Source organism: Dermacentor andersoni, chromosome 2 (genome assembly GCF_023375885.2).
Source record: "Dermacentor andersoni chromosome 2, qqDerAnde1_hic_scaffold, whole genome shotgun sequence".
Classification (NCBI taxonomy): Eukaryota; Metazoa; Arthropoda; class Arachnida; order Ixodida; family Ixodidae; genus Dermacentor; species Dermacentor andersoni.
This window is the reverse complement of record NC_092815.1, coordinates 183270525-183283906: the sequence shown is the minus strand read 5'-3', so window position 1 is coordinate 183283906 and position 13382 is coordinate 183270525. Positions and strand designations below refer to the sequence as shown.

The following is a 13382-nucleotide window of genomic DNA, read 5'->3' as shown; positions in this document are numbered from 1 at the left end:
TTCTCTAGCACTTTTGCTTGGGGAACGCCGCTCGTGCTGGGAGTCCGTGCCCTGCTCTGACGGTGGGCCCAAATAATGGTGACTAATAAACACCTTTGCAAGTATAGTGTATTCATGCATGGCAGAATTGTATTGCCTTTGCCTATCCCACAACCCGTCAGCTTTACACTTGTGATCTAATCAAAGAGCATGTACACTAGTGAGCAAAAGTTAGAGGAGACCCACAGCATTAGCAAAACGGGTAAAATTTTTTCTAGCTCAGGTTTGCAAGGCTGGATGGCTTCAATACATTGCATTGGCTGAACACGCACAAGTAAGCTATAGCACTTGGTCTCAACCAGGACGCACAGGCTGTGAAGCAAAAAAAGTATATATATATATATATATTATTTGTAGCACCATTGGCCTCTAAACTTTGTTCGCAGGTGCACCTGGCATGTGCTGCACAATTTAGAAGTGTCCACAAAGCTACGACAGTGATAGCAATACAGTTAGCACTGTGCTAAAGCAGCATTTTTTATTCTCCAGAAACCACAAAGTCCTGGCAGCTTCATGTTCTGGTGCCACTGCCATAGACATGTGGCATGCAGAATGCAATGAAATGTGTGCGACTCGCCTGAAAGGTGGTGTGTGGTGTCAAGGAGTAATAGTGTTCCGATGTCAATGGACGAGGCATATAGTAACTTCCAATGTGTGTGGCGATGCCTGCACATGAACATCCTTGTACAGTGGGTTTGACAATGGAGTCAAAGTGTAATTTACGTGCTGTACATGTGCACGAGGCCCGTCTTCTAGAATCTAATCTTGATAAACCAAAATGGAGTTGGGTGAGGCTTGTCATGGTCATTCAGCAGAAAAAATCTTTAACGGACAGAAACGTACAAATACACTCGACTCCATGTATTAGAAAGCAGTTTTTACACACTTGGGAGTGGTTCAAAAGAAGAGGTGTTGGCCTATTGTGATAGTGAATCTATTATTACATACTTATTAGTGAAGCTGGCCAGCCAGCAATGAAGCTTTTACAAATAGAAAGCTTCATGAATTGAGCCTTTGTGCTCTAAGTCAGTAGGATGTTCCTTTCTGTCACAAGTAGATCATGCCCAATGTAGCACTTCTCTCACAAAATTTTTTTTTATTTAGCATTCATTGTCAGTGCAGATGGGATGCACATTTAATAGAGTGATGTGCGAAGGTAAAGAGTGAGCAATTGTCTTCAATGATGGTGCTCTGCCTAAAAACAACCTTGATTGGATTCTCTATGCCTTCATGTTGTAGCTGTACAAGGCGTGTGCAGGCCACACACATGAAAGCATAGAGGATGATGACACTTCGCTGCTCAAACAGGGCAGGCAGTTCGATGATGGCGACGGTGCACTCCTGGCCACATCTTTGTGCTCTCAACAAGAGTGCACGAGGTTTGAATGGAAGTTGCTAACTTGCCCAGTGTCGCAGCAACGTTAGGGCCGTGAGAAGCAGCACGTAAGGCGAGAAAATTGCCGACAGAACTCCAGCACAGTACATTCCTGCAAACAAGACCATGGTATAAGACCAGTATGGAAATAACATCCACAGTCCTCCATACTCCACATTGTGACATAGGTAGGTGGACAGTTGGTTGTATGGATAAAGGTGTTGTCTTGCTTTGAGGGGATATTCATGTGACCTATGTTTTCATCATGCCTCTTACAAGATCTGTTATCACCTTTCTCTACCAATCCTCCAGCTTGATGTTATATATGTTGTGCCTAACAACCTTTCTGCGGCTACTTTTCAATTACCATATCTTCCGAGATTTATGTGCCTGCTTCTTCTACTATATGGGACTCAAGGGCATTGCAGTGTTTAAAACTATGGTCAGTGGTTTCTCTGGCTTAAGTGCAGCTGTGGCAAATAACTACATTGTCATGCTTTTACCTCTAGCACTTTGTCCTCAAGCACAGAGCACTAACTTCAGAAGTAAAGCAATCGACTTAGTGGCTTTGTTAATACAACTTCATCTTGAAAAAAAGTGGCTCAAAGGGGGATGACTAAACAACAGAACAAAGGCCAGAGCACTCTCCTTGGAATTATGAATGTTTTCTTTTTATAGTCTTTAGCTGGCTTGTAAAAATCTAGTATTTGTTTACCTTGCACTTTACATCTCCTGTAGGACTTCCTAGAATCTCTTTTCTTCTAGTTTGGGCACAGCTGGTCTCTACCAGAGAATTTCTAAGGACGATTTCAGCTTAAACCAATGAAAATTGCTGCATTGAAAATACTGGTTTCATTTCGTCTATAAACTGAGTGGAACAACAAATAGCTGAGGTACTTATGCAACTACGGGTATGTATACACTATCCAGAGAATGTGCAGTGTCTGAAAAAACTCTAGAACATTTTACAAATTGCGTAAAATGTTGACTGACTATTGTCTCTCTCAAATAAATTGGCCACGACATGAATGTAAACATGTAACACGCAATAGGCTAGCCTGGTATGCACACTGTCATGTGCAGCTTTTTTGTCAATCCTCTGGGGATTTCTTTCAAATATTTTTGTTAAGGAAGTATGGAAATGTGGAGCACATAATGCATCAAGTTCTGCAAGGTGCAGTACAGGTTTTGTACCCAGTATTGTAATGTGCAAGTTTTATTCTATAGCTTCTGCTTGTACACATGAAGTGTAGTTTCACTGGAGCTAGTCATGTGACACATTGGTGTTATGAAAGGTCAACCTTTTAAATGGCTTGCCAACCTAACGAAATTTGGCACAAAGCCTTCTCTTCTTGTTTAAACATGTAGTAAATTTGATTGCCCTATCACAAATACAAAATCAGCTGTGTATGTGTATTTGAAGAAATGAGTGTGCCACCGTAGAAAAACTTACACTTAAAAAATTAATAAGGCTTATAATATGTTTTATATAAATGTGTTCACCCCACATTACAGGATAGAACCAGCTGCTTGCAATTTTATGCCTTCTTCTTCGCATCACTTCAAAATTAAGCTTTGTTGTTGTTGTTGTTGTTGTTGTTGTTACAGGGATCCAGATATCTATATCAACTGATCAGAAAGTGCAAACCGAGAAAAATCTATTCAAGGATCTCAAAACATGCCAAAATGCATGTGATTGCCGGGTAAAAAAGCTGACTTTCTTCTCTTCTATCGTGCTGATAATACTTAACCAATTTGGCAACGAGTTCGTTTATATGCTTAGAAATCCAAACACAAAATTAGAAAATATGTATTTCTGAATTGTGATTTTAGCCCCACATCCCCCTTTTAAAGGAAAGACGAAAAAAGCACACTAGTAATCGCTTTTGCAATGGGAAGTTACCAATATTTCATTTGCACAATGCTGATGCCTATCTTCCCTGCCACAGGCAACATAATTGTGCAGTGGCTTTAGGCGCTGATCAATGCAGTGCCGAATTTAGAAGAGGTAAAGTTGAAGCGAGGCTGTTGTACGTGTTGACTGAAATGTGTTACTAGAGCGATAAAGGGCATGCCGAACAACACGTAGACCCATGCTTTCTTTTTTTTTCAGCCTGCATTTTGTCACTCTAGTAGCAAGTTTCAGTCAACATAACCAATGATTACTTCATTGCAGAGCAGCATGGTTTTGTGGCAAGGCACTGACTTGGCACGGTTGACTAAAAACGTTGAACCAGCGCAAAACACAAGGGATGGAAAGAAAGGCGAGGACAACATAAGGTTAACTCGCAACTGAAATTATAAGCAAGCTATTCCCCCTCCTCCCCCCCGGCATACCATTGGGCATACACAAAAAACAACCACAATCACTAAAATTTTAGCGGTAGATGCTGATAAAACACGAGCTTAAAATGACACAAAAAATAACAAAGAACAAGGTAAACATGTAAGTTAGTGCTTGTGTTGTCCATGTCTTTCTTTCCTTCCCACATGTTCCACGCTAGTTTAACCATATTAATTATTTATGAACTGGCCCAAACATCTACCCTTTTGGTATGGTGGGTTTGCCAAAAGACAAGGAACAAAATATGGGATGCATGGAAAGACTTGCAAGAGAAGAAAATAGGCATGCACATATTTGCCTTAGTTTTCCCTTTCTACTGTCTTACTTTCATTATGTAACACTTAGGCACAACAGGTTTGGCTATGAAAGAAAGCATTTAATAAATATCTAATTTGTTACGCTTATTTCATCCATAAAGGGATGTTTACCAGTGTTAAATCCGTGATTTGGACCATATGCACGATGTTCCAGTTAACTTATTTCAAGCCTTAAAAAATGCAGATGTATGGCATGTGAATGCAGACAGCTCAGTGTTGTTTACTCTAATCTTGAGCAACTCGGAGTATTAATTAACTATTTTTTATGGCCTTCAGGTGCTGCAAGGTTGCAAGGCAGGCACAAAGACCTTTCTGTCACCAGTCGGGAGTGTGACATGTGCAAGCACACACTAAGCGAGTGTGCATTGAAGAAAGCAGGAAGGCAACCAAGCTGTGTCTCTGTTTCCACCCTCGGCATCCAAAAACCACAGTGGTGCTAGTGACAAACTCACCCTCGTGTTCAACTTCAAATTTGATTTGCTGGGGGTTCCTGCAAAAACCTGCACAAGGAATGGGAAAAATCATGTTCATCATGGATCTATGGATCATAGTACCAGGGAAGCTCTGAAAACTTATATGAGCAATGATGCGTTGTAGACAGAAGATAGCTCTCTGTGTTAGTGTACGAAGGTACAGCCACTGGCTGGGCCTCTCATCATTGATTATGTTTTCATAATCCTAAAAATTAAATTATTTGGTTTTATGTGCCCAAACCACCATATGATTATGAGGCACGCCGTAGTGGAGGGCTTCGGATTAATTTTGACCACCTGAGGTTCTTCAACATCCGCCCAATACACAGCAGCAGGCATTTTTGCACTTCACCTCCATCGAAATGCGGCCGCCGCAGTCAGGATTTGATCCTGCATTCTTGGGCTAAGCAGTACAATTGCAAGGCCACTACGCCACCATGGCGGGTTTTTCATAATCCTCTGGAGCACAAAACCTTTTCTCCTGAATGGCCATGACAATGCTGTATTACATTAGTGAAAAAAGATAAGACAGTAGGCAATTTCTTCAATAGTCAGTCGGTTAACTGGTTAGCCACAGTAGACTTCATTTGACAGGGCAGTATGACTTACACAATTGCTGGCGCTTACAGAGGGACCACGATGCATGACAATGACTTTACTATTGGCAACAATGCATCGAATATATTTGTTATTCTTTTTTGTTTATTTATGCATTTGTTTTGTTTGCTCACCGGCTTTGCTCAACTTGCACAGGATAGCAAAGCCACATAGTCCTTCTATGCTTTCACACTTGCAGTAAAGCTAGGGACTCGGGGCTACAATTCTGTGGTCTTTTAACACTCATATACGACACCATGAGTGAGGCAGAAAATATCAAACAGTGCCCACTGCACAGATTCACCGCATTTGGAAGTTTCTTTGCATACCTTCGCAGGTGGATGCGTCAAAGTTGATCTGTGGAACATTCTCATCCTTTCCGATCACAGCGTACGTCAATGGAGAGCAGCTCAGAGGTCCTTCTGCAATGTGATATGGGGGCAAGGAAATGCTTAGGTACAGCGTATGTAGACTTTTGCGCCGCAGTGTGGTAAAAACATACCTTATCTATGCACAGTTTTGCACTACCTAGAAGCTTGCAATTGTTTTCAGCAGCCAACATTCTAAGCCATCGCTGATGCTTGTTGCCTCTGAAATGTTGACTGTTGAATAAATATACAAATAACTTTTGTAGGCAGCTCTCTGCACCTAGCTGATTTGATCGCTCGTTCCTACTGAAGCAAGCCTGTCTACGTGTGTTTCATTTTTGGCAGAGTCTGTTGCCTTCTGTTAACCACAGGTGACACTAAAAGATGCAAGAACCAGTACTGACGTCATCGCTATTAGGAGGGCAAAGAGCACTATTCATGGTTGACATCTGCATTTCTCCGCAGTTTTGTAGAGAATCGTATTGGATATGATGCGCTCCCATTATGAAGACAAGCTGTTGCATCCTTGTGGGTTACCTTTCTCCCTAGAGCCTTCCCGATCGGAATGTGTGAAGCCTGGCCAATCAATCTGACCAATTTTATGCTATGGAATAGAAAGTATTCATTGCTGTATACTTGCAAAATCGCAGCATGAAATCGATCAGACAGTGTAATTTACAACAAAACCCTAAATGTGTGGCCATCACAGTAGGCAAATAAGCACTGTGGGCATGGTACTGACTGGTATCAAAAATGTTTTCACACATTTCTGTCATGAAAGCTGGAGAGAATGACACTTTCGACACAAATATGCATAGTATTTATAATTATCTGGCCAGTTCTTCAAGCTGCCACAAGCTTGGTTTGATTTACTTGTTCAACTGTGGGTAACTTTGAGATGCATAACATTATTGTTATAGCTGTGAGAAGATTTGATGAATCTGTCACAATATCATTGCCACATTACTGATTTAATCTTCAACTCATCATGAAAAACACCCAGCAGATTGTCATTGTGTACTCTATACCGTAAAGGCCAGAATTGATAATAGTACTATTAATAGAGAAAGAGTCGGCACTGCAACTTTAATCACTGACATAAAAATGTGTGCTGAGCATACACTTACTTTTGCATGGCCTTGTGTAGTTGAACGACAATGTCTTAACTGGGTAGAGAAAAACAAGAAGAAATCGAGTGCATTAGGAAACCAAATGAAACCGAATGAGCACACATTTTTTTTTCGACTTCGATAAATAAGTCACTGAGTATATCGTATCACACACAGCAATGATGAATTGCTTCCAGTTCACTTGTAAGGTGGCAAATATTGTGGAAAGGAACTTTTTAGAATTTGGGCCACATTATTGTATTGTATTATTACTATTGTAAGGTCATAAAGCACCGTCTGCGTATACACTTGGACATGCAGGAGTCTGTCGCCAGATTCAATTTCAGAAACATGTGATCCTGCAACACTACATAGCTTAACAAATTTACAATGAATGTTGTTACTATCTGAAATGATCAATGTAATGAAGTGGAATGAATTAACAGCATACTGCATTTTAATTTTTTATATGTATAGTGCTAACTGCTACAATGAATAATTTCAAACACATTTGCTTTTTTAATGAATTGATTTACACATTCTATATCGCAGTTTTTTTTCTTTATAACAAGCATACTAGAAAATATATGCAGCTCCATCTGATGCAATTTTGCTTTGCATGAGTGGCTTGAATGCCAGCAATCTGCATCTGTGTTATATTACACTTTTGCTTGACTTTAGCTTATGCCTTATGTTGTCAGATGGATGAACAAGTATTATAGCTTTCTGAAAATATTCAGCATAAAAGAATGCACGCACACAACATGTACAACGTTGGAACTCTACTAAATTATTCTATTTCATACTTAGTAGACAATGCTATGGAAGCTATGCAATTAGTGCGGTCACATAAGTCTCACTCTGTGTGTTCCACACTGCAATCAGTTTTGACCTGCAATGCTTTCTATGGAATAAATACCTCATATTTTACAAATATAGCCTGTTAATATAAGGCTACATCCCGTCGAGTATTTTATGTTCAGCTTTGTGCCTCCAGTATGTGACATGCTATGTTTTGGTCGCAAACCCACTGGTCACAGAAACATGCCATTTCATTTGACTGGTAGGAATAGGTTCAGGTCTGCGACACCTTCCATGTAGCAAGCATGTCATATTGAAAGAATGAGACCTAATGATATGTAGAATTACACGATGCACATACCTATATCTTTCTCACATACGTGACACACTTTTTTTGGGGGTTGTGAATGAAAGCAATAAGAAAAGTCTCTCTAGCCTTTGTAGCATTGCCTGCTATGTATGAAACTGGAAATAGTGACATGCTTTCAACTAACCTGAAAGGTCTAATAAGGTATAATTTTCTGCAATTTCATATTTTTCAAGAAACTGTTTTAATGCATGCACATCATTGCGCTGTGACCTTTGAGGATAAACAAATGTTTGGAAACAAGGGAATCTATTTTCTTGAAAGCCTTCCAACTTGAAAACAGCGGGAGGGCTTACTTACACTGTGCGTTGGTTTCGTAGCATCTCAAACCTGCGAGGCTGTCACCGATAACACGACCAGTGACGTCGCAGACCTTGAGGTTGCCCTGGTCATTAGTAGTGAACTGAAATAATGGATATTGTTTGGCATGGAACTGCTGGGTTCTTAGCATTGGCATTTATGCATTCCTTGTCTGTTTAGACTGTGTGAGCACAACAAAATGTGTTCCTAAGAGGATGACTCGAACAGAGGAAACGTGGCTGTGCACAAGTTAGAGCCACTCTCTTCGACTTGCGAGCCTGAATATAGCCTGCAAGTAGGCATATGAACTTGGCAAAATTTTTTATTGCAAGATGACTGCACGCATAGACCAGAATTTTGCAAACAGGATGCAATAAAGAGAAGCATCCTTATATACCATATTTATTTGAATCTATGAGTACACTTTTGTCCTTCCCATGATAGCTAGTCAAAATGCCTAGGTCTAAAGCATTGTTGTACATATTTTCTTCCTGGGCTCTTCTATCCCGATAATTGTGGAGTGGTTAAATCTTAGAAAAAGATATAGTACGACGAATATATATTAGACTGTGTTTACTCTTTGGCTGTGTGCTGGCTTTACTTAATATTTTCATTAAAGCCTGCAGAACACCACTATGAATACAAGTAATAGGCTAGTAAATCTTGTTTTTCAATCATAGTAACTTCCTAAAAGCAGTCGGTGACGGATATTTATTATCTAGCACACAAGCACACTCATGCCAAAAACAACAAAAAGTAATGTGTATGTATCATTGCTTGGCTATAGTGGTTGTGTGTCCTGTAAACCTTGAACATGGCCTTAGCACTGTCATGTGCATGGAAAGCTGCTCACATGGGCTACATAATGTGTTGTTTTAAGTGCCCTGTTCAAAATGGTGCTTGTAATTTGTATACCCGAAAACAACTATCACTTACAAAACAATCATCACTTACAAATGTAAGCACCTAGAACTCTCCTTCCTTTTGTGCTGATTTGTTGTTCAGAAATATAAAGAGAGCTTGAGAAGGAGATGGTGCAATGCTCGCATACAAGTGCATGATTGTGCCATTGGTAGCTGAACATTAGTTACATGAACTTCTTTTTATGAGCTTTGTGAACAACATGGCATGCTCATGATGAACATCATAAAAATTGAGGCAGGCAGAGGACTGAAAAAGCTGAAACATCCATCACAGATCGCCATTATGTACAGCACCAAGACAGGTTTTATTAAACTACTTGAAACAGCAAAACCTGCTTAATGAGGCCCTGAACCACTTTTTATCGATGTGGAGAAAGGCATTTGAAGTGAAACTAGGCTATTTCAGAAATACTTCGCCGCAAACAGTACTTCACTGCATTCAGCAGAAGGGTAGTTATTGGCAATCAAGCACAATCTCTGCTGTGCATCCATTCCTTCTTCAATGCCTTGCACTGCAAAGGCTATGGTGGAGTGGGCATGCCCACAAGGCTCCACCTTCTAAATGTCACTGTGGCGCACAGTTCAAATATCAGTTTGGATGTTAACATAGATGTCACGACTTCCGATTTTGGTGCCTATGACATGCTAAACTTAAGCCGAATACAGTTGTCCTTAGCGAGCTGCAGTGCACTTAGCCAGTGGACTTTGTATGGCACTCCGCGGCGGCCGCAGTATCTATGCTACGTAGTGGACCGCAGCTACCAATAGCAGCCGCATATGGGAATTCGCCTTATTATGAAATAAAGCATCCAGAAGAGAATGAGCAGCAGGCTTCTGTTGAAAAGAGAGCACTTAAGAGAAAGGTGACTTTGCACTCTGGTTGCGAGCTCCATGCACCATGTACAACAGCAAAACTTGGCTGAGATGTTCACACTGCGTATGTTACCCGTGGACTATGTTATTTCACCAAGCCCGAAGGGTGGTGCAGGGCCCGCCCCTTTAAGGTGCCAATGTATATACTCACTGAAACAATAAAAAAAAAGTTACATAACAGGGCTTTCTGACGTAGCACTTATGCATTATAAGTAAACATTTTCTTAAAATGTCATTAAGGCCTTTCTGGAAAAGAGCATACAATTTTCTAAACTGTCTTACTTTTTTTTGCACATAATGCTCATAAAAAAAAATGAATTATTTGGGTTTTATTTCTTGCATTCATAGAAACTTTGAGCAAGATGTCCAGAATGGAAGTCTGCAATAATATTATTATCTACACTCATCACATCTAAGCAAATGTAAACTACTAGAGTTTCAAAAGCCAGCAGTTATCACTGAAATTGTGCTGGCACACACAACTCGTTACTGCATTGCAGAGCTAAGAAAAGTAGCCATCGTTGAGTATGATTCACGCTTGGCATATTAGGACAAACCGGCAACACAAGTACAGGTCAAGCTTGGAGTTTCAAGGGTTAACATTAAGGTTATCGTTCTCATTAATGGAGTGCATAATATATGACACACCTTGTAGCAAATTTTCCTACATGCACCTTGAATACACATCAGCATGAGAACACTGTAAGTGAGGCGTGGGAGGTAATGCTAAGTAATGCTAAGGTAATGGGAGTAATGATAAGCGTAATGGACTTGGCCAACATGATTAATGTTTGAGTTAATGCTTTGAGGTGAGAGAAGCACACACAGTCGCACCTTGATTTGAAGGTTTTTGCTTGCCGAGAACGTGGCAGTACTGTAGGACCAGTACTGTACTGCTCCGGGGGTCACAGCACCTTGGAACTTGGTCTGTGCAGAGGACTGCCACCGAGAGCCCTGAGGCTGGCAGTGTTTGTGTCGCAGAGCGGCTGGCACTGTTAGTCCAGAAAGTGGACAAAGCTTTATTATGTTTATAGAACTACAAAGCCTGTATTGTCATTTTCATCATTCCGCAGTGAACCACCGTTATCCTGTCAACATCCAGGTGTGATCCACTCACCCACATCTCAACATAACATCTAAAGGATGTCCTACTAACATGTAATTTGCAAATATCAAGTAGCTGATGTCTTGGTGAGGTTCATTCTACTTTATAATTTGACTTTCTATGGATATTACAGACTGACGTCGTAGAGATGTACGTGCTATGTCATGTCGAGTGGCTGCATTTTAAGTTTTCTTGAACATTTAGTTAAGGTGGTGTATTGGTTGGGGGGCATAATTAAAGTTTTGTAGTTAAACTTTTATGTGACATGACCTCTGAAAATTTTCAATTCCCCAAACTTTATGGTACATGAAATGCCATTCACATTGAATGTGGTAGCTAAATTTTGCAGAAGTAAAAAATGGAATCATAGGCTGGAGGTTACGCAGTCAAGGCTTGAAAATTTTCAGAGAATTTTTGTTCCGAAACGTGGTAGCCCCTGAGTATGGTGTATTGTGCAGCCGATCACGTATCGTCTAATGTGCGTTGTAACAACATGACAAAAAGACTTTTTTGAGACCACACATGAATAATTGCCCCACCACATAGGCCTTTTTTTTCCAGTTTCCTTACAACAAAATTATGTTTCTTCCTTTTTTTTTTTCAAATTGTAGTTGGAAAGGCATGTCTCTATCTCATATGTGTACATTTACTCTGCCTATTTTCTCACACAGTTTACTTTTAAAACTTTCGTTAACTTGTATGCTCAGTGTGCCAGACGGGAGGTTCAGGAGAATGAGTTTGCTGCGCTTTCTCATCACGGGCATGTGCACTAATGTGTGCACATGATGTATGTCATCCTGCTGTGTGGGCGTTCTGCCACTGAACATCTGCTGTGAACACTCTATTGAATTTGTCCTTGATAGTACATCTGCTTTGGTACCTGCAAGTATGGCTCACTAGCATGGACTTAAATATATCCACTAAATGTTCTATAGACTTCTGCATGCCTAAAGTGAACATCTATTGGAGATCACACATGTCCAGCTGTGATATCCCTACAACATTACAGCAACGTTATCTGAATGGAACTTAGATTTACCATGGTATGTATTTGTAATGTTTGGATAAATCTAGATATCTATAGGATGTTTTTAATGTCTAAAACGTCATATTCTATGAACATTTATGGAACATAAATGTTTACCTGGGTTCTTGTCATAAAGTTAGCAAAGACTTGTTTTTAATGGTTACGGGATCGTGTCAATGATGGGAAGACAGGAGGCTTAAATATGTGTATTTTGCAAAGGTCACCACTGGTCTGCTCTTGCTCTGTTCTCTGCTGTTTTTCCCTCTGGTTAGGAATAATTATTTACAGCTTTTAGATTTAAGGAATTCGATGAAATATTCATTTTTGGTGTTCATCTGAAGATTTAATTTTTATACTTTTTGGCTACTAGGTCTTCCATGACTACCTTTTTTTTTGCATAACAGTGTAGTACTGGCTTTTTTTGGCAATCATTACATGAGAATATACATGTTTTGCACAGTCAAACTTATAGTTATACTGAGCCCATTTAAATAAGGCTATTCCCCATATAAAACAATATTTGAACATTGCGAAGCTGAGTGAGAATACATAGCGAGATGCATGATTACCTTGAAAAAATTCATATTTAAACCCAGTAGATCAGACTGTGCTGTGCCAGAGGGGGGCTCCATAAGTTGGGTTTGCCTTTCAGGCATGTCAATATTGTGGTCACCATGAAGGAAATACAAAATCAAAACAAAGCTTTCCCTTCTGCCATAGCATGTACTGTGCGCAGATTTTCAGCATCATGGCCATGCGCCAAGATATGTACCTTTCGAATAATGAACTGTACTTTCGAATAACAGTACTAAAAAGATTATGTGGATCCCACACACTGTGAGAATCAATGTAAGCAAAGTTTTTTGTGCTGTTTACTTTGATTGACGATAATTAGCAGTGATGTTGACAGCGAACGTTTAATTTCTTCAAGGTTTAGTCTAAAACAAGAGGGGTCAATTGATGTTGATGTTAAGCGTTACCTTGCATGTACCACTGCTGTTTGTCTTCATAGTACACAGATCACACAGGTGGAGGTGTTTGCTTGAGGCATTGCTGGGCACCATACCTACAACCTCTGAGAGGATCGAGCATATTCATTGCCTCACATGGCACATCACATTGTGGCATAAATACGAGGGTCGATCCAGAAATAAGTTTCCCAAAGAGGAACCTTATACAGCCACACGGGAAGGTGCGAGGCGAAATCCAGCAACACTGCTGCACGCAACTGTTCCCCCACTCTCTATTCCCCTCGGCCGTGCTTTGCTGCGCTGCTCAATCTTGGCTCAGCAACCATCCGATACGGAGGTTCTTCTTGTTGATCCCACCAAGTGCAAGATTCGTTCTGTAATTTGCTTTTTGCA

General features: G+C 40.3%; 1 protein-coding gene across 1 annotated transcript in view; it reads right to left on the bottom strand.

Annotated features, from left to right (window-relative positions):
• Nucleotides 1-1109: 1109 nt before the first annotated feature.
• The window catches only part of LOC126540349 (uncharacterized), a 79005-nt gene continuing 66732 nt past the window's right edge, over nt 1110-13382 (bottom strand). Inside the window, exons 14-19 of the mRNA XM_050187147.3 lie at nt 10721-10878; nt 8091-8193; nt 6641-6679; nt 5475-5567; nt 4528-4575; nt 1110-1526 (exon numbers count right to left, since the gene is read on the bottom strand). Of these exons, the coding sequence (XP_050043104.1) occupies nt 1435-1526; nt 4528-4575; nt 5475-5567; nt 6641-6679; nt 8091-8193; nt 10721-10878 (533 nt within the window). The 3' untranslated portion in view covers nt 1110-1434. The remainder of the gene's footprint in view (nt 1527-4527; nt 4576-5474; nt 5568-6640; nt 6680-8090; nt 8194-10720; nt 10879-13382) is intronic.